The following is a 20,108-nucleotide window of genomic DNA, read 5'->3' as shown; positions in this document are numbered from 1 at the left end:
TAGTTAAAAACACAAAACTACACCTATAAACCAATATCATAAACACAAAGAGAAATGAGCCTCAAAAAAATGAACAATAGATGTCATTAATAACACAAAAACATCAGAAAACTAAAAATCAACTAAACAACTGGACCACCATGGGAACAGAGAGTATTACGTAGGGCTGTTCTAGTTATTGATGCCAGCAAATATACTAAAAACTTGAAAATAGCACAGCAGATTGAGAAAATTGGGATTTCCATTGAAGACATAAATGTAATTATGGAATGCTCAATATATATAAAAAATATTGTCATAACATATTAGTTGGTTTCTCCAACTCACAAACATTCGTCTTACATACTAACCTATACTTTTGGCTGCAGTACAATTCAATCTATTACTGCAATCTCCTTTTTTTAAAAAGGAGATTGCAGTAATAGATCGAATTGTACCGTGTTGATGATTGGAGCAGCCGTAAAAGCAGAGGAGATTGCAGTAATAGATCGAATTGTACTGTGCTGATGATTGGAGCAGCAGTAAAAGCAGAATGGGAGTATCATAAGCTGCAATATACTCAGCAGCTTCACTAAACTTACAGTACATAAGACTAGTAAACAACTTGATATAAGCCTCCACACACAAAAACATATTGTAAGCAAAACACATACACACAAAACATACAAATAAAAACATCGCAGATACTATCTAACAGGATAAGGTGTGATGACACACTTTAAAGAAAATATCAATGGCTCATACTGTCCAATAAAGACAGCTATTTTACTATATCAGCTATTATAACATTCTCTAACAATATAATAAAACTTTGAATTTAAAATGTAATCTAACAGGACCATCAGCTACTTATCCAAGGCATCTGCAGGAACACAGCAATCTAAAAAGGAAATCCCCCACTTACAGAAAATAAACATTTTTAAGGTCATAGCACACAAATGTTAATGAATGTATTTTACTTTTATGTTAAGTATACACCAGAATTAGGAATTAACTGAAGCACTGGATATCGCTTCACCAACTCTCAACCAAACTTTCTAACCTAACTGTGACCTCAGGCTGTGTTGCAGGTAAGTCTGTCTCCATAATTCTAAAACATAATATAGACACCACCAAAGAAATGTTGTTAGTGTTCTGGTTCCTTTGTGTTAGTCACATACCACATCATTACAATATCGATCAATAGGATCAATTTATCTGGAATTAGCCCCTTCCTGCTTGCACAAGTGAAAAAGTATAGTCCTTTCTTTTTGAGATATGTGTACTACAGAATCCTTCCACATACGCTGCACTTAAACATACTGACCTTGAAAAAGGAACTTTCAATGCTCATTAGGCTATCTTCTCAGAAAATATGTTTTCATTAGATGGATTAGCACCCAAGTTTTCTGGATCTCTCTGTTCAGTGTATGTTCTGTGAAAATTTTCTGGCATCTAAAGAAATTTTGGCCAACCGTTTTTCTGTAACTCGGTAACTTACCAATAGATGTGGCATTCTGATCCTTTTTTGTAACTGCTGCCCCACATTCTATTACATTCCACAGCACTTAAATATTTTAACAGCACAAAATTTCATGTTGCAATATGTTAATTTAAAATAAAATCATTACCTTTTAGTCTTCGCGTTAAATCAACTGTCACCATCTTTTCAAATAATGTTACTGGTCTTGCTCCAAGCATCCAGAGATACAGTAAACTACCAATTACTTCTTCAGGTTGATTCCGGTATTCATGGTGAAGCATTCTTTGTTTAATCTGAGGCACAATTATTTCATCAAGGTCTCTCTTATCTAAATCACAACCAAGATAACTCACGGCCCACAAAAATCTAGTTATATCCTTGGGTCTTGGATGTTCAGTTAAGTAAGATCTGAAAGAAGTCTTAGTGCCATGCAACACCAGGTTTCTGAGGCACTCACCAATCAAAGTTGAAATAAAATCACGTTCATAAAAACGAGCTTCGGCATAGAATGCAAGAAGATGAACTTCTGCAGTAAAGTTCATAGTACTTAATACTGACTGGTGTGACATTATCAGTTCAATGATGTTATTCATCAGATGATTATCATGATATCCTGCCTGTCTAAGAAATTTTATTATTGTTGTAAACACATCAGTTTCTAAGATAATATTATCCAAATCATTCTTAAATTTATGAGTTACTGCAACAGGCAGGCTTAAATCTTGAACCCTTGTGCTAGTTTTGTAGATTGCATTTAGAACAATGCACAAATCCAACAGTGTCAAGGAATTTACTATTTCTTGACAGTCACAAGCCATAAGTGCTTTCCTCATTAACTTTGTGTTATTCCTCTTTCCAAGACCAATGAAAAAGACACATAGCACCCACTGCTGAACAGACAAAACTCTGAATGTAAACCAGAGCTTCATTCTATTAAGTGTGCGTGAATAAAATAATAACTGTGTTATTCTGTTAGGGAGACAATACATCCATCCATCCAATACTTTAAGAATGTCTTCAGGACTCATGTTTTTAAACCTCCTCCAGCATTCAATGTCAACTTGTTCCCAGAAACGAATATTTTCGATCCTGAACACCACGGCTCTACTATTTAACAAATATAAAAATAATGGAAACTGTTCGGTTGTCAATTCTGATAACACTTTTTCACAATCCTCATAGTTATGTTCGAGTATACATTTCACATGAGTTAAGGCAGATGTTTCTAATTCCACAATATTTTTCTTGTACCTATAGTCGGCACGAAAATGCTTTTGAAACTTTTCCTGCATTGTGTATACGTGTGTGCTACTACATTTCTGTCGTATCGCACGTAAACATTGCCACAACACCACACGCATCTTCCTTCAAAAAGTTTCATTCATTTCAGAATTCCAACACACATGTTTCTGCTACAGCTACACAGTTTCATTCGTTCATTGCAACCAACATCAATACTGTAGCTACAACTCCAGTACACCACGTTTCAAATGTGCCTAACTTTCTCTGTCACCCATGCACTGCCGGTGTGATAACACTCTTTTGTTGTGACCCAATTACAATTGCTGTTATTCATAGTAATATGTTTATTTGCTGCATCTTTAGCTCAGAGTATTTCATCTAATCTCAAATAACTCTGTTCCAGTAATAACGTATTCAACTTGCAAGGGTTATGGCGCTGTGTCACTGAGATTACGACGAGGGCAAATGAGAAGTTTACAACAATGTACCAAACAAAAAAACCTGGAAACAGTTACTGCAATCAACTTCATATACTTGAAAGTGGGGATTTTTGTTAACTGCAATCGAATGTTTGCAGCTCTGTAAACAGACGAACGGGCAAAGGCAAAGATATTAGTCACAGCGTGTTGACAAAACAGCAGAAAGATGTGACACAATGTGGGGCGAAAAATTTTTGAAAGGGCGATATATGTAGTACAAACAGTGAATAAAATATGAGACTGAAAATACATTCCAGTAAAGTATAAGGTATGTTGGTCAATTAAAGCATACTGCTGTCAAATAAGAAACATTAACTTCCTTAGCAGAAGGTTTGATTTTTTTTTTCGCCTTTGAAAGGTACCGGTTTTGCATTTACGACGGACTGCGAATGTCAAGGTCCCCAAATTTCTAATTAGAATGTCGTTTCGTCATTCAATGTAAATTATTCATTCAGTATACAGAAAGAAACCCAGCTGTTATGAAGAACCTCTTCGGTCCAAGTTTACTAAGTTTCTGAAGTTAATCTGATTACTTAAGGAACAATTGTTCTAGATTCATCTTGTAAATTATTTTATTTTTTGGATTTGTCGTAACAGAGAGATACAGCATTTTCCGCCGAGCGCCTATTTTGATAAAGCAAGATAGTCTTCGCAAACATCTGTTATTTGACACCACAGAAATGCCATTGTTCAACTAAGTATTTTAGCCTTCGAAAATCTGTAAAAATATTGTGTTTTTATTTATATTTGACGTACATTTTAGCTTCGTTTTAGTAGCTTTTGGAAAAATTCTTACCCAGATTGTAATTTATGAGCCCCATAATAACGCTTATGAACTCCATAATAACGCAACGTTTAATTTTCAGTTTGGAACCACAAAAAGTCTCAATAGCTATAGGACAAAATCAATTTTGTTGACTTCAGTTTTGGTGTGAACGAAATCAATTCACAGTAACAAGTGTGCTGGCTTACTCTGCCACCTGGCGTTCGGGAGGGATAAGCTGAAAGACGGGCTATTTAAGCAGGCTGCTATGACACTAGAGTGTCAGTTGAACGTTTGAACAGCGCATGGTGCGCAATGTCAACTGCTCTGCAGCTGATATAACTGACATTCATTAATTGTGCGTGCACATTGTTAAGTTTTTGAAGGTAAAATATTATTCTGTCTGCAGTAGTTGTTTCCACAACGCGATTAGAGACAGATATATGAGCATTCCTTTTGAAAATAAAGTTTCATGTGAGAATTTAGAGATTCTTAAATTGTTGAGTGCAGTGATGAGATAAATAAATTAAAGCCAGCAGATTACATTAAATAATTATTACTGTATAGTCATTTCACAAAACCAAAAATTATTCATCATTGAGAATTAATTATCCAGCAGATGACAATGAAATGTGTAATAGAAACAAGAAATAGCATACCGTGATATGAATTTTCATATTATTCTTGTAGGTCCTGAACATCTGCTACCATTTACTATGTCAGGAGATAGCCTGAACGAAAGTTTGATCGAGAGACTCAAACAGTTCTCAGCAAGACCATATGACAATATTGAAATCATTCGGTCAGTGACAGCAAGGCTTCATAGCCAAGCAGCTTCACAGGGTAAGATGAGAAAGTAATACTTTTAACATGCTATTACTAGTTTTCTTTAACGATGGATAACAATTTAGAATGGAATAATAATACAGTTTTTGGCTGATACTCTCTGCAGCAACTAATTAGTTTTGCTTTAGTCTTGTGCTTCACAACCTGTTGTTATTTTTTAATGCCACTTGTTTCCTCAGTTCATAATAGTTGTATGCTTTGTGGCTGACATTTTCACAACACACACTTCACTGTTTGTAAGATGAATGGTTGACAAGAAAATGTTTAGAGCCCATAAGTCTTGTGAAGTGATAAATGATTAATTTGTTTTATGGTGGAGAAGTACAGAAATGAAGCATACAAAAGATAGTGACAGTTTACAGTAACAAACTTCTGTGCTTCAAGCAAATGTTAGATACACACAAACAAAGGACTCATAAAAGTTCCCTGAAAATGCTCCTTTTATATTTCAAGAATTTTTTAGTTGTACACTATATTACTGTCATAACGTTCCCCATGAAACAAACATCTAAGTCTTACAATCAATTTAAAAGCTACATTCATTTGCGTCTGCAAGTGGATAGGTGTACTACTTTTCATCCTATATTTCTGAGGTAGATCTATATTCATTCATTCACTCATGCACTGCATTTCATGAATCCCATCATGAAGGAAAGTCTTCAGGAATGTGGAAGAAGTCAAATTGTATGGTACATTAATTGGCAGATGCAAACACTGCCAGCTACTTCTGTAGAGTATACAACAACTAGTTGTAACTAGAACCAATCTAGTCAGACTCATAATTATGAGAGTTACTACTTAATTATTTTAGGTACTAGTCTGTAGTCTTGGAGAAAAGCAGCTGCTTTTACTTTTGGAAAAGTCACTGTTCCTTGTATATTATGCAGTTGCTGTTTGTCAAGAATTCAGCGTGTAATCTGAATGAACGTCAAGAGTGAGGATAGTTCATATCCTACCCCTCCAGTAAAGTCGTGATACTACTGTTTTTTAATACGAAGATTCATCAAGCACTGGTATGACCCCTTAATGTAGATGTAACAGTTACTCAGTCAAAAGTTTTGGCAACAACAGATTTACATCCAGTATTCCATACTTTTCAAAATGACATAAGGATGGGGACAGATGACCTCAGCAGTTTGGTCCGTTAAGAATTCACACACACACACACACACACACACACACACACACACACAACATTTAACATAATACGTTAGCTGTTAGATAAGCAACATTTACATTATTTCAGTGAGTTGCTCCTGATATTAGCCAAGAGCATATGTTTTATTACATTTCTGTAAGAACTATTGCAAACTGTTCACTTATAGGCTAATTCAAAAGCTACTAGTTTTGAGCAAACGTTTCTTTGTTCCAACAAATAATCGAGCTGCTGTTGATGTTCTACTGTGTATTCCTTCATTGCTTATGGTAAGTAAATGGATGTTTTGATCTTTACAAAAATATATCTTCATAATTAGAGGACTTCAGAATGTACTGTGCACTGGTGTTGCACAAGAATGATGCAAATATTAGGTGATAACTGATATCTCAGAAGCCAATACTAATTTAATGCTAGTAGAGGCTGCAGTTTTTACTGAAGCAGAATAAATGGAAGTGTGTTTCAGTCTGAAATATGTTGTTGTTTGTACCATAATCCTTAAGACTTTTCAGTTGAGTTTAGTTTGTATCCTCATATTATTTGTTACATACCGGATTTGAATCTGTAGCCAAAGCAACAGATCACTTTCATGTCAGAATTAAATACATAAAATGGTTGAAATACCAAAAGCTGATTTGGATATTACAGTGCTCGTACTGATTGAGTTCGAAATGTTGGAAAATTTAGAGCTGACTAATGTTGTAAAAATCTGTTTACAATGATATTATGAGGCTTTTAATTCTGTTTTGGAGTTACTGCCATCAGATGCAAGGGAGATCACTGTCGAACTTGATTATGTGCTGATTATATTAACTGCATGGCTATTACTGGAACTGCTCTTCATAGGAATAAGCATTGTTGGACTATATATTGTTATAAAATATATTGCCAGATTAAAATTGTATATTGTAACGAGAGACTGCAAATGACGCTAGCATTTTGAAGGGAATGTTCTTCTGACTGAGCATCCAGACATAACTCTTGGTCCATCTTAGTTACTCTAGTAGGTCACAAAAGGGAACTTCTGCCAAGAGCATAAAATTGGAGAGAAACAGTGTATTGAAACTGTGGGAGGAGAAGGAAAACTCAATTGATAAATACAAAAAATGAAAGAATGGTAGATCAATATAATGTGCTAAGCCTTTTCATATTTTACAATGTCTTGTGTCTGAAGGAACAGAAATTGTTGATTCACTGCTGTATTAAATATTACAAAATTTATTTGTTGAATGCAAATTCTATGACATCAGCTGTATTATATATAGATATGCTAATTATTAGTAACACATGGAAAATTTATGCTGGTCTTCGACTCGAACCTGGCTTTCTCACTTACCACGAGAAGTCGCTGTAACCACATCAGCTATACATGCATGCTCCTCAGACTGATCTAAACCCCCATATGCCGTGCTGTGTACATCCCCTAATGCTCATAGCATTACTTGGATTCTGGCTATAGGGAGAACGAGACTACCTGGATTCTGGCTATTGGGAGAACAAGACTACCTGTTCATCATCGTTTTGCCCGTCTAGACTTGTAATACATTTTTACGTGTCTGTTCCTTCAGACATGCATGCATTAGTGGGTGTATACTTTGAGTAGACCTTTCCCAGAGCATGCAATTTTTTGGCAGACCTGTGACATGGACAACGTTGCAGCCCTAAATAATCTTTCTCCCCCCTGGTAATTTGCATCTGACTGTTCTTAGACGATTCTACACAAAAGAATGGTGATTGAGTGGCCACAAGTGTAGAAAGCTTTGTAAGCTTACCTGTTTTGTATAATGAAAGGTGCAGCAGCTCATATTAAATGAGAATAAATGGAAGATGATGTCTATAACAGGAGTGACCTGATAGTGTCAGATTACAAGGTTGTGTAGTGGTGAACATATTGACCACATAGCATCATATAAGTACCAGTGGAAAAATGCTACAGTTGGAGCACAAAAAAGGTAAATATGCTCATCTTTATTAAAAGACTCTGACTGAAATGTGGGGTAACAAATACATCATTCTACTTCCTTAACACCTTTAAAAATGTTCACAAAAATATTGGCATGTGAACATATTCGCTCTCTTTTAAACATGCAACTCACCTTTCCCACAAGCTCCCCTAACCCACTGGTCCATCACTGTAAGAGGCTCATACCCATCCTCTCCCAACTGCCTATCCTCTCTCTCACTGATTTGGTCCAACTCTTAGTCATTCTCTTTGTGGCTCTCCAGCTGTCACTGTCCCTCGTCTCACAGCCACAGTTGACTTCGTTCTGTCCTACTGCTACTGTGTACTGTCACTGTCTCCCTCTTGCTCTGTATAGCTGGTGCTTTCTAATTCAGTCCTTGCCACTGCTGCTGTCTCTTCTCACTGACTCTCTCTCTCTCTCTCATTATCATTTTTAAAGACTGTGTCTCATTATCACAAGTTCTCACCCACTTCCACTCTCCCCTTCCCTTTATTCCTCTCCCATTGGAAAAGACTCTCTCTTTTACTAGAACTGTTCTCTCACTGTCAGCTATGTTAAACTGTAACTGAGTCCCTCTCTCTTACACTGCTATTGTCTCCTTCGCTCTTTTAATAAAGAGGAGCATATCCGTCTTTTTGTGCACTGATAGGAGCATTCTTCTGCTGGTTCCCTTCCTTTCCGTTGCCTCAGCAGGGCATGACTCTCATATGAAGAGAACTTTGTGTTAATAAAATTTTGGTAGTTTACTTGTGTGAAACTGAAATAATGCAAAACTAATTGTCCATGTCAGACCGGATTTTTTACGTGCACTAAAATTTCGCATAGGCTTTGGTGCTACAACGTGGGCTCCACAGAACTGTTCTGATGATGATAACGGAGACGCTTTACATCTATTTCTCCGTTCTGCGTCACTTTATAAGCTACTTTTTCGCTCACACCGCATTTTACGTGCACAAATAGGATGACTTTGTATCTCGGAAACGGATAAATATATCTAGAAAATTTTAAAGTTTCTTCGAGATCGGAATCTTAGGACTATATCGTAAAAATTACAGCCATTTGCTGTGCCATCAAGCTCACCGTAGACCACATCAGATGCAAAAATAACCAACCGTATGTTCAATTTGCCTAAGCAAGCGGACCCTGTACTGTACGATAGTGACAAGAAGACGATCCTTCTGTTTGGTATATGAATACTGCGTAGCTTAGCCTGGCCTAAGGGCTATCTAAAACACTTGACCCGCCTTTCTATCACCAACGAAACCGGAGGTATAAGCACTGGAAAATCCCGTTTTTATGCCCGATTCTCTGTAACACGTTGGTCAGCAAGCTGTCGCATACATACCGTTTTAGGATAGTACCGAGAGGCCATATGAAATGGGACGAACACGCAATACTGGAATTAGGAAAAGCGAATGAGAGACTTTAGATTTGTTGCAGGGGTTCTGAGAAAGTGCATTCTGTCTGTAAAGGCATTTTCGTACAAGATGACAGTGCACCAATTCTGTTAATTGTCCCACCGTCTGTAGTCCTTGTCAACATAAGCTGACGAATTCAGAGCCGTGCCATGCCGGAATAACCCATATGAAAGTGTAACACATATGTTCGGAGCCATTTGATGGGACTCTGTCAAAGAAAAGTGACTAGCTTTCGTGAAATTCTGTGTTACAAATTTAGATAACGCGGATTCGAGGAAGACCGCGACCGTTCTGCCACCACGTAGTGTATCTCGCTTAGGGAGAAGAGATTAGGGTGGGTTTAGAAGCATGTAGACAATAGTTTATCCATCGCTCAGTACACAAATGGAATAGGATAGAAAACATTAATTAGTACGATATACCCTCCGCCATGAACTGTACAATGGTTTGCGGATTGTTTGTTGCAGTACAAGCAATACTGCAGAATATTTGAAGAAGCAGTTCTCCTGTTGGACCTTAAATTAGACGGGATTCCGTAAATCAAAGAAAAACCACAGTACCCAACTAACTTAAGTGCGTGTCTGTTGAGTTGCCTAACGCCTCCAGGCGAAACAATTTTGGTTGAGAAGCCATATTCTGTTGCAAAGGACGGGTGAGTGGCAGGTATTCTTATCCCCAAGATGAACATGTGTACCGTCATGAATGTTTGGCCTTTTGCTTCGACCAACGTAATGGTTTAGTAACACCAGTTTATACATATACCCAGTTTCTAACTGTAATATTTGTCTTCTGTTAAATCTTTTACAAAAGATCATACCTCTTAATGAGTACATCATGAAAACATTTTTTAAATTACATGAAATACTGAAAATCTGATTTTTGTTGACCCTGGCAACCATTAGATAGGCATCCTGCAATTGGAACCGGGTGTACTTGGTTAATCGTTTCGGAAGTTGATGGTAGACATATCGCCGACGAACACGGTTCGCGCAAATAATCGAATTTCGGCGAAGTCACGTGGGCGTTCAGGAACCTGAGCGGTTCTTTCCGAACAGCTGACAGACTGGTTGGACATGCCATTTCTGTTGTGTGGCCTGAGGAAGGTTATACACACACAAAAGAAGTTTTGCATCCCCTCGGTTCAGAGAGTTACGGAACGTGTACAGAAAATTGGAATAGAGATCAACATGAACATTATTTCCGCCCTTTTTATTGCTAATGAAAACAACACATTGCATGTTGTACCACCATACAGCGAGCCCTTTGGAGGTGGTAGTCCAGATTGCTGTACACACCGGTACCGCTAATACCCAGCAGCACGTCCTCTTGCTTTGATGCATGCCTGTATCCGTCGTGGGATACTATCCACAACTTCATCAAGGCACTGTTGGTCCAGATTGTCCCACTCCTCAACCGCGATTTGGCGTAGATCCCTGAGAGTGGTTGGTGGGTCACGTGACTCCATAAACAGCCCTTTTCAGTCTGCCCAGTCATGTTCGATAGGGTTCATGTCTGGAGAACATGCTGGCAACTCTAGTCGAGCGATGTCGTTATTCTGAAGATGTGCACGATGAGGGCGCCAATTGTCGTCCATGAAGACGAATGCCTCGCCAATATGCGGCCGATGTGGTAGCACTATCGGTCGGAGGATGGCATTCACGTATCGTACAGCCGTAACGGCGCATTCCATGACCAACAGTGGCGTTCGTCGGTCCCACATAATGCCACCCCAAAACAGCAGGGAACCTCCATCTTGCTGCACTCGCTGGACAGTGTGTCTAAGGCGTTCAGCATGACCGGGCTTCCTCCAAACGTGACTCCTACGATTGTCTGGTTGAAGGCATATGCGAAACTCATTGGGGAAGAGAACGTGATGCCAATTCTGAGCGGTCCATTCGGCATGTTGTTGTACCGTGGTGCATGGTGTCGTGGTTGCAAAGACAGATCTTGCCATGCCAAGTTCCGCATCATGCAGGCTTTGGCGCTCAGTTTGAGTCGTAACACGACGTCCTGTGCCTGCACAAAAAGCTTTATTCAGCAGTGTGGCGTTGCTGTCAGGGTTCCTCCGAGCCACAATCCATAGGTAGCGGTCATCAACTGCAGTAGTAGCCCCTGGGTGGCCTGAACGAGGCATGTCATCAACAGTTTCTGTCTCTCTGTATCTCCTCCATGTCCGAACAACATCGCTTTGCTTCACTCCGAGACGCCTGGACACTTCCCTTGTTGAGAGCCCTTCCTGGTACAAAGTAACAATGCGGACGCAATCGAACCGTGGTATTGACCGTCTCCGTCTAATACGCGCTGCTCTCGCATGGTTGTTTACATCTTTGGGAGGGTTTATTGACATCTATGAACAGTCAAAGGGGCTGTGTCTGTGATACAATTTCCACAGTCAACGTCTATCTTCAGTTCTGGGAACTAGGGTGATGCAAAACTTTCTTTGATCTGTATATTATAATCTACAAAGAATCTCTCTCGTTCTCAAATGTCCATTCTTTTCAAATTTGCTGGTAGTAGAAGTGTTTTTACATTTTTTTTATTTACTTTTTTTTTTTTTTCATGGAGAAATACTGATACCTTCTTGCGAACTGCAGTTACGTGTGCAGTCACCTGAAGGTTTTCACCTATTATTACTCATAGGCTCTTTGCTGAAGGAGAGACGTTGGTATTTGCCTCATTTAGGTTTAAAGTTGGTAGGGATTTTCGATAATTCGGGCTAATGAGCCTAGAATGACCAACCAGTACCGCTGCGGTTTCGGATAGATATTCTCGATAGCTGTCTTCACTTTAATGGTTTTGCACTTACATACAGCTGGAGGTCATCAGTCTACGTGTGGTATTTGCAGCAAGATGAAACTAATGACACATCAGTGACATTCAGTGAAAAGAATATAGGACCTAACACCGAACGTTGGGGGACGTCGGATACTACCTGTCTCCATTGGGACTGTATTACACTGCACTTCGCGAGGAATATAGGTTCCTGAATTTAGCAAGTAAAGTTTCGAAGTCGACATTGTCGAAAACTTTGCTGACGTCGAAGAAGCACAGTTATCTCTTGTGCATCCACAGTCAGATTCAGGGCATCTGTTACTTTTATTAAGGCAGATGTGTTGCGATGTTCACGGAAATCTGATTGGCAGTCGTGTAGTACGTTTTTTGGTGTTAGGTAATTTGTTGGCTGATCGTGGACTATATATTCTAAGGCTTTGGACAGTACAGGAAGGATGCAAATAGGTCGATAATGAGAGGGCGCTGTGGCAACGTTCTTTTTAGGTAGTGGCTTAACTAGTCTCTATTTCCTGGCCTCTGGGAAAACACTTGTGGTTAAGGAGTCTTAGCAAACATGTTGCAGCGGGCATTAGTGCGTCAATAATAAGCTTCATCATTTGGACCGTGATGTCACCGTGTCTAGTAGATGCTGATTTGATAAGCATGATTGCTTATTTGACGGTGTTGCAAGTAACATACTTTAGATAGAATTTTTCGTCTCCAAGTCGTTTACTGGCATTAAGCAATCAGTAAGCCTGTTTCGTGTGTGTGGTCCAATCGTGGTTGTAGTTGATGTGAAGTACTGGTTCAGTTCTTTGGCTACGACAACTGGATCAGCTGCAGCTTTCACTTTGCCCATACCAAGGCCATACAGATTTTCCCCATACGATTGCTCGTCTATTTCTGTTGTCGTTTAATGTATGGGCGTGCCTGAGTTTTGCATTTCTCACAGCTTGACCGACTCTTCTGCATCTGCTTGTAAGCAGTAAGACTGTCGGGCATGGGGCGCAGCGTCTTGAGGTAATTGATCTGTTTTTGTTCTTCACTTAACCAGGGCACAGATTTCCTTCTTACTTTTCCGATCTTCTGGGAGTATATTTGTCCTAGTCGAGTAAGTTTGTTTGTAGATCCATGTAGCTATTAGTCCCTAGTCTTTACGGTCTTTGCGACAAAACTTCGAATTATCTGTTACCCAAGACGACGTCCGATATAAGGAATCTGTGATCATCATGCATGATTGCAGGACCGCCCTGATAGTTGTGTTCTTAAGCAGTATGATCAAATATGTATGACCCTGCGCTAATAACATATGTACAGCTTATATGTTCCTTCGATGTGCACATTTTCGTTTTCTAGGAGTCTGTCAACGCCATTTTTTGTCATTTGTGTCCAACTCGAATGGGGAAATAGAATATTGCACGTGGGTAAACTGAAAACGGCGAGTAAGTGCGTCAACACACCTTTCGTGGTTCCGTGGAATCCTTATGGTCAGACTGGTAACAATAAGGAGAAAATGCTATTTTCATTACTTTAAATTCATCGCGTAAGCCGTTCAACGGTTTATGGTGTCCACTAGATAATTTATTTTTGTGTGTGGAAGATCAAGAATAACTAGGAATGCAAAAAAACATGTAACCCGTGCACAGAAAGACGGCCTTGACAAATTAGGTCAATTTACTTTTAATCTTAGGTCGGTACCCCCCTCATGAACCATAGACCTTGCCGTTGGTGGGGAGGCTTGCGTGCCTCAGCGACACTGATAGCCGTACCCTAGGTGCAACCACAACGGAGGGGTATCTGTTGACAGGCCAGACAAACGTATGGTTCCTGAAGAGGGGCAGCAGCCTTTTCAGCAGTTTTCAGTAATACGGCCTTGTAACATTAACCGAAACGGCCATGCTGTGCTGGTACTGCGAACGGCTGAAAGCAAGGGGAAACTACGGCCGTAATTTTTCCCGAGGGCATGCAGCTTTACTGTATGGATAAATGATGATGTCGTCCCGTTGGGTAAAATATTCCAGAGGTAAAATAGTCCCCCATTCGAATCTCCGGGCGGGGACTACTTAGGAGGACGTCGTTATCAGGAGAAAGAAAACTGGCGTTCTACGGATCGGAGCGTGGAATGTCAAACCCCTTAATCGGGCAGGTAGGTTAGAAAATTTAAAAAGGGAAATGGATAGGTTAAAGCTAGATATAGTGGGAATTAGTGAAGTTCGGTGGCAGGAGGAACAAGATTTTTGGTCAGGCGAATACAGGATCATAAATACAAAATCAAATAGGGGTAATGCAGGAGTAGGTTTAATAATGAATAAAAAAATAGGAGTTTGGGTAAGCTACTACAAACAACATAGTGAACGCATTATTGTGGCCAAGATAGACACGAAGCCCACGCCTACAACAGTAGTACAACTTTATATGCCAACTAGCTCTGCAGATGACGAAGAAATTGATGAAATGTATGATGAGATAAAAGAAATTATTCAGGTAGTGAAGGGAGACGAAAATTTAATAGTCATGGGTGATTGGAATTCGAGAGTAGGAAAAGGGAGAGAAGGAAACATAGTAGGTGAATATGGATTGGGGCTAAGAAATGAATTTTGCACAGAGAATAACTTAATCATAGCTAACACTTGGTTCAAGAATCATAAAAGAAGGTTGTATACATGGAAGAATCCTGGAGATACTAAAAGGTATCTGATAGATTATATAATGGTAAGACAGAGATTTAGGAACCAGGTTTTAAATTGTAAGACATTTCCAGGGCAGATGTGGACTCTGACCACAATCTATTGGTTATGAACTGTAGATTAAAACTGAAGAAACTGCAAAAAGGTGGGAATTTGATGAGATGGGACCTGGATAAACTGAAGGAACAGGAGGTTGTACAGAGTTTCAGGAAGAACATAAAGGAACAATTGACAAGAATCGGGGAAAGAAATACAGTAGAAGAAGAAGTTGGATAGCTTTGAGGGATGAAGTGGTGAAGGCAGCAGAGGATCAAGTAGGTAAAAAGACGAGGGCTAGTAGAAATCCTTGGGTGACAGAAGAAATACTGAATTTAATTGATGAAAGGAGAAAATAGAAAACTGCAGTAAAGGAAGCAGGCAAAAAGGAATACAAACGTCTCAAAAATGAGATCGACAGGAAGTGCAAAATGGCTAAGCAGGGATGGCTAGAGGACAAATGTAAGAATGTAGAGGCTTATCTTACTAGGGGCAAGATAGATAATGCCTACAGGAAAATTAAAGAGACCTATGGAGAAAAGAGAACCACTTGTATGAATATCAAGGGCTCAGATGGAAACCCAGTTCTAAGCAAAGAAGGGAAAGCAGAAAGGTGGAAGGAGTATATAGAAGGTCTATACAAGGGTGATGTTCTTGAGGACAATATTATGGAAATGGAAGAGGATGTAGATGGAGATGAAATGGGAGATATGATACTGCGTGAAGAATTTGATAGAGCACTGAAAGACCTAAGTCGAAACAAGGCCTCTGGAGTAGACAACATTCCATTAGAACTACCGACAGCCTTGGGAGAGCCAGTCCTGACAAAACTCTACCATCTGGTGAGCAAAATGTATGAGACAGGCGAAATACCCTCAGACTTCAGGAAGAATATAATAATTCCAATCCCAAAGATAGCAGGCGTTGACAGATGTGAAAATTACCGAACTGTCAGTTAAATAAGCCACGGCTGCAAAATACTAACGCGAATTCTGTACAGACGAATGGAAAAACTGGTAGAAGCCGACCTCGGGGAAGATCAGTTTGGATTCCGTAGACATATGGGAACACGTGAGGCAATACTGACCCTACGACTTATCTTAGAGCCGTCCGGAGTGGCCGTGCGGTTCTAGGCGCTACAGTCTGGAACCGATCTACCGCTACGGTCGCAGGTTCGAATCCTGCCTCGGGCGTGGATGTGTGTGATGTCCTTAGGTTAGTTGGGTTTAATTAGTTCTAAGTTCTAGGCGACTGATGACCTTAGAAGTTAAGTCGCATAGTGCTCAGAGCCATTTGAACCATTTTTTGAACTTATCTTAGAAGCTAGATTAAGAAAAGGCAAACCTATGTTTCTAGAATTTGTAGACTTGGAGAAAGCTTTTGACAATGTTCACTGGAATAGTCTCTTTCAAATTCTAAAGGTGGCAGGGGTAAACTACAGGGAGCGAAAGGCTATTTACAATTTGTACAGAAACCAGATGGCAGTTATAAGAGTCAAGGGGCATGAAAGGGAAGCAGTGGTTGGGAAGTGAGTGAGACAGGGTTGTAGCCTCTCCCCGATGTTATTCAATCTGTATATTGAGCAAGCAGTGAAGGAAACAAAAGAAAAATTCGGAGTAGGTTTTAAATTCCATGGAGAAGAAATAAAAACTTTGAGGTTCGCCGATGACATTGTAATTCTGTCAGAGACAGCAAAGGACTTGGAAGAGCAGTTGAACGGAATGCACAGTGTCTTGAAGGGAGGATATAAGATGAACATCAACAAAAGCAAAACGAGAATAATGGAATGTAGTCGAATTAAGTCGGGCGATGCTGAGGGAATTAGATTAGGAAATGAGACACTTAAAGTAGTAAAGGAGTTTTGTTATTTGGGGAGCAAAGTAACTGATGATGGTCGAAGTAGAGAGGATATAAAATGTAGACTGGCAATGGGAAGGAAAGCGTTTCTGAAGAAGAGAAATTTGTTAACATCGAGTATAGATTTAAGTGTCAGGAAGTTATTTCTGAAAGTATTTGCATGGAGTGTAGCCATGTATGGAAGTGAAACATGGACGGTAAATAGTTTGGACAAGAAGAGAATAGAAGCTTTTGAAATGTGGTGCTACAGAAGAATGCTGAAGATTAGATGGGTAGATCACATAACTAATGAGGAAGTATTGAATAGGATTGGGGAGAAGAGGAGTTTGTGGCACAACTTGACAAGAACAAGGGATCGGTTGGTTGGACATGTTCTGAGGCATCAAGGGATCACCAATTTAGTATTGGAGGGCAGCATGGAGGGTAAAAATCGTAGAGGGAGACCAAGAGATGAATACACTAAACAGGTTCAGAAGGATGTAGACTGCAGTACGTATTGGGAGATGAAGAAGCTTGCACAGGTTAGAGTAGCATGGAGAGCTGTATTAAACCAGTCTCAGGAGTGAAGACCACAACAACAACATTAGGTCGGTGCATAACTTTGTAGTGTTTCTGTTTTGTATGTTGGTATTCCGGTTACATTGGGTTTATTTATCAACTTTCATTTTTTTATTTGTAGTTCACTGTTGCTTTTTGAGTTTACATAATATCATTTTGTCATTTGGAGATAGTGAGTGGGTTGCGGACGCTAGGAAATGGAGAAATCGGAATGTTTTCGACATATTCTTCTGTTTGAGTTCAGAAGAGGGGTGACAGCAGCCGGAAACATTTGTTCCATATCACTGGACAGATCACAGCAAGAAAATTATTTTCTCATTTTAAGGAGGATCGTTTTCACATTAGTGACTCTCCAGGAAAACCTTTGGGGTGTGGCGAAAATCGTTCAAACGCGTTAATCCGCAGCGACCCACGTCTGTGTTCGAAACCTGTCAAATGAGATGAACTGTGATCATTCCACCATTGTGCGACATTTGCGTACAATGAGGAATGTTCAGATACTGCTCTAAGCTACATTCACAAAAATCAGCAGATGGCCATACATGCGTCTCCACTTGCTTGTCATCAATTGGCTCGTGAACAATAATGACCATTCCTATACTGTATCATTATTGGCGATGAGAAATGGTGTCTTTATGCTAAACAAGGAAAAGAAAGGAATGATAAAGACCAAACAAAGCAGCAACTCCCTGTACAAAGACTTGCGTGCATCTACAAAAAATGTTATGCATCTGGTGGAACAGCGACGGTATGATGTACTACAAATTCCTTCTCCGAGGTGTAACCATCAGCTTAATGGGAAGCTCAGACAGGCAGGTACTAGAGATGTTTAAATATTACAAGAATCTCATAAAATCACAGTGGAAAATAGTTAGTATATTGCATCAGAACATCAGAGGATTAAAACCAAAGTAGATGAGTTCTTGTTTGTTTGGAAGATTTAGAAACTGAGGGTTGAGTAGATGTACTCTGCCTGTCTGACCATCATATAGTCACAGATATGGAGAAGGTAAATGTAGGTGGATATATAAGCTTTCAGCCCATGTAATAGAAACACTATGGAGAGAGGCGGTGTTGCCATATGTGTTAAAATCTGTCATAGTGTGAAAAATTTAGAATCTAAAAAATTTTTTGTAGAGCAACAATAGAAGCATGTGCATGGGAGCTTAAATGAAATAACAGTATTTTTATAGTTCTAGCTGTGTGTCAGTCCCCATTGGGAAATTTTCAGCTATTTTTGAAAAAACTTTGATTCTTTGTTGTGCTATTTGTCAGACAGATGGAAGCAAATTAATTGTTTTTACCTTGAACTTATACTTGTTTCTTTCAATTTGATGTCGGTTATTGATTTTCCTACTCTGTTGATACAGGAAAGCAGCGCACAGTTAGATAACGTTTTTATAGACCAAGATAAATCTGACTGAATAAAAACTTTTCCTGTTAAGAATGGCGTGACTGATCATGATGCACAGCTAGTTTCATTATTTGACATAGTTCCTTACAGTTATGGAGAACAGTCCTCCAAAATAATGTGTTCAATTAATGGTTTAACAATCGAAAATTTTAGAGAAAACTTGCAACAGTTAGACTGGGGCGAGGTGTACAGGGAACCTGATGCTAATTTAAAATTTAATCTATTTCGTGATACCTTTGTGAGTATACTTGAAAACTGTTTCGTAAGAAAACAGTGAAATATAATCATAAGAAACCATCTAAAATGCCAAGGCTTACTAAAGGGATGAAAATATCTTGTAAGCAGAAAAGGGAAATGTTTCTTATAGTTAGGAGTAATTATCCAGAAACACTGAAACATTATAAAACTACCACACTGTATTAAGAAAAGTTATTAAAAAGTCCAGAAGTATGTGCATTATGTCTTAGATTAGCACATCTGATGATAAAATTAAAACAATTTGGAATATTGTTAAAAGGGAAATAGGGCAACCGAGTGCACAGGAAGACTGTATTTCTATCAAACTCAATTTCAAGTTTAAGAAAAAGTCAGAAGTAGAAAACATTTTTAATAATCATTTTAAGTGTTCTAGAGAAAATAGGATCTAGCCATTCATTAGAAAATGCACGGCAGTATATGGAAGAGGCAAGTTCTATGCAATTTAATAAAATTGAAATTCAACCCACCTCTCCTACTAAAATTAGGAAAACAATAAATTTACTTAAAAGTAAAACCTCACATGGAATTGATGGCGTTTCCAACAGAGTACTAAAAGCTAAGATAGTAGGATTCTTAGCCACATATGTATTAGCTCACTGAAACGGGTATTTTCCCAAATAGACTGAAATGCGCTGTTGCTAAACCATTGCATAAAAAGAGGGATAGGTCTGATGCCAACAACTACCACCAGATCTCATTTCTGACAGCTTTATCAAAAATTCTTGAAAAAGTAATGTAGTATAGAGTAGCGTCTCATATTTGTGTAAATGAAGTACTAACAAAAGTCAGCTTGGTTTTCACAAAGGCTTTTCAATAGACAATGTCATATACGCTTTCACTGATCAAATATTACATGCTTTGAATAACCAAACATCACCATTGAAATATTTTGTGACCTGTCTAAGGCTTTTGACTGTGTGAATCATGAAATTCTTCTACAGAATCTCAAGTCTTGTGGTATGAATGGGACAGTGCACAAATGATTTAATTCATATTTAACTGGAAGAATGCAGAAGGTTCAAATTAACAGTACAGATAGCCGGCAAAAATCAGCGTAGTCCTCTGACTGTGGAGGTATCAACAATGGTGTCAAGGTTCAGTCTTGGGTCCCTTATTGTTCCTAATGTGTATTGATGACTTGCACCCAACAAACAAGAATCAGCTGAGGAAATTGTAAATTATGTCTTTCAGAAAAT

General features: G+C 39.0%; 2 protein-coding genes across 7 annotated transcripts in view; one reads left to right on the top strand and one right to left on the bottom strand.

The window, feature by feature from the left end:
* The window catches only part of LOC126484610 (uncharacterized), a 58,028-nt gene extending 54,883 nt beyond the window's left edge, over window positions 1-3,145 (bottom strand). For both annotated transcript variants that reach the window (XR_007587889.1, XM_050108188.1), the window contains exon 1: window positions 1,611-3,145. Coding sequence is in view for 1 of the 2 variants with exons in the window: in XM_050108188.1 (XP_049964145.1) it covers window positions 1,611-2,823 (1,213 nt within the window). In the remaining variant the exon portion in view is untranslated. The remainder of the gene's footprint in view (window positions 1-1,610) is intronic.
* Window positions 3,146-3,320: 175 nt separating this feature from the next.
* Window positions 3,321-20,108, top strand: part of LOC126484554 (cytosolic carboxypeptidase 1-like) — a 514,320-nt gene continuing 497,532 nt past the window's right edge. For 4 of the 5 annotated variants that reach the window (XM_050108113.1, XM_050108111.1, XM_050108115.1 and 1 more), the window contains exons 1-2: window positions 4,210-4,332; window positions 4,637-4,789. In XM_050108113.1, the coding sequence (XP_049964070.1) occupies window positions 4,663-4,789 (127 nt within the window). In that variant the 5' untranslated portion in view covers window positions 4,210-4,332; window positions 4,637-4,662. Of the gene's footprint in view, window positions 3,452-4,209; window positions 4,333-4,636; window positions 4,790-20,108 lie in introns of those variants that run through there. The other variant, XM_050108112.1, reaches the window with a different exon arrangement.

Source organism: Schistocerca serialis, chromosome 6, assembly GCF_023864345.2.
Source record: "Schistocerca serialis cubense isolate TAMUIC-IGC-003099 chromosome 6, iqSchSeri2.2, whole genome shotgun sequence".
In the NCBI taxonomy this organism is placed as follows: domain Eukaryota; kingdom Metazoa; phylum Arthropoda; class Insecta; order Orthoptera; family Acrididae; genus Schistocerca; species Schistocerca serialis.
The sequence above is the reverse complement of the archived record's forward strand: the minus strand, read 5'-3'. Positions and strand labels throughout refer to the sequence as shown.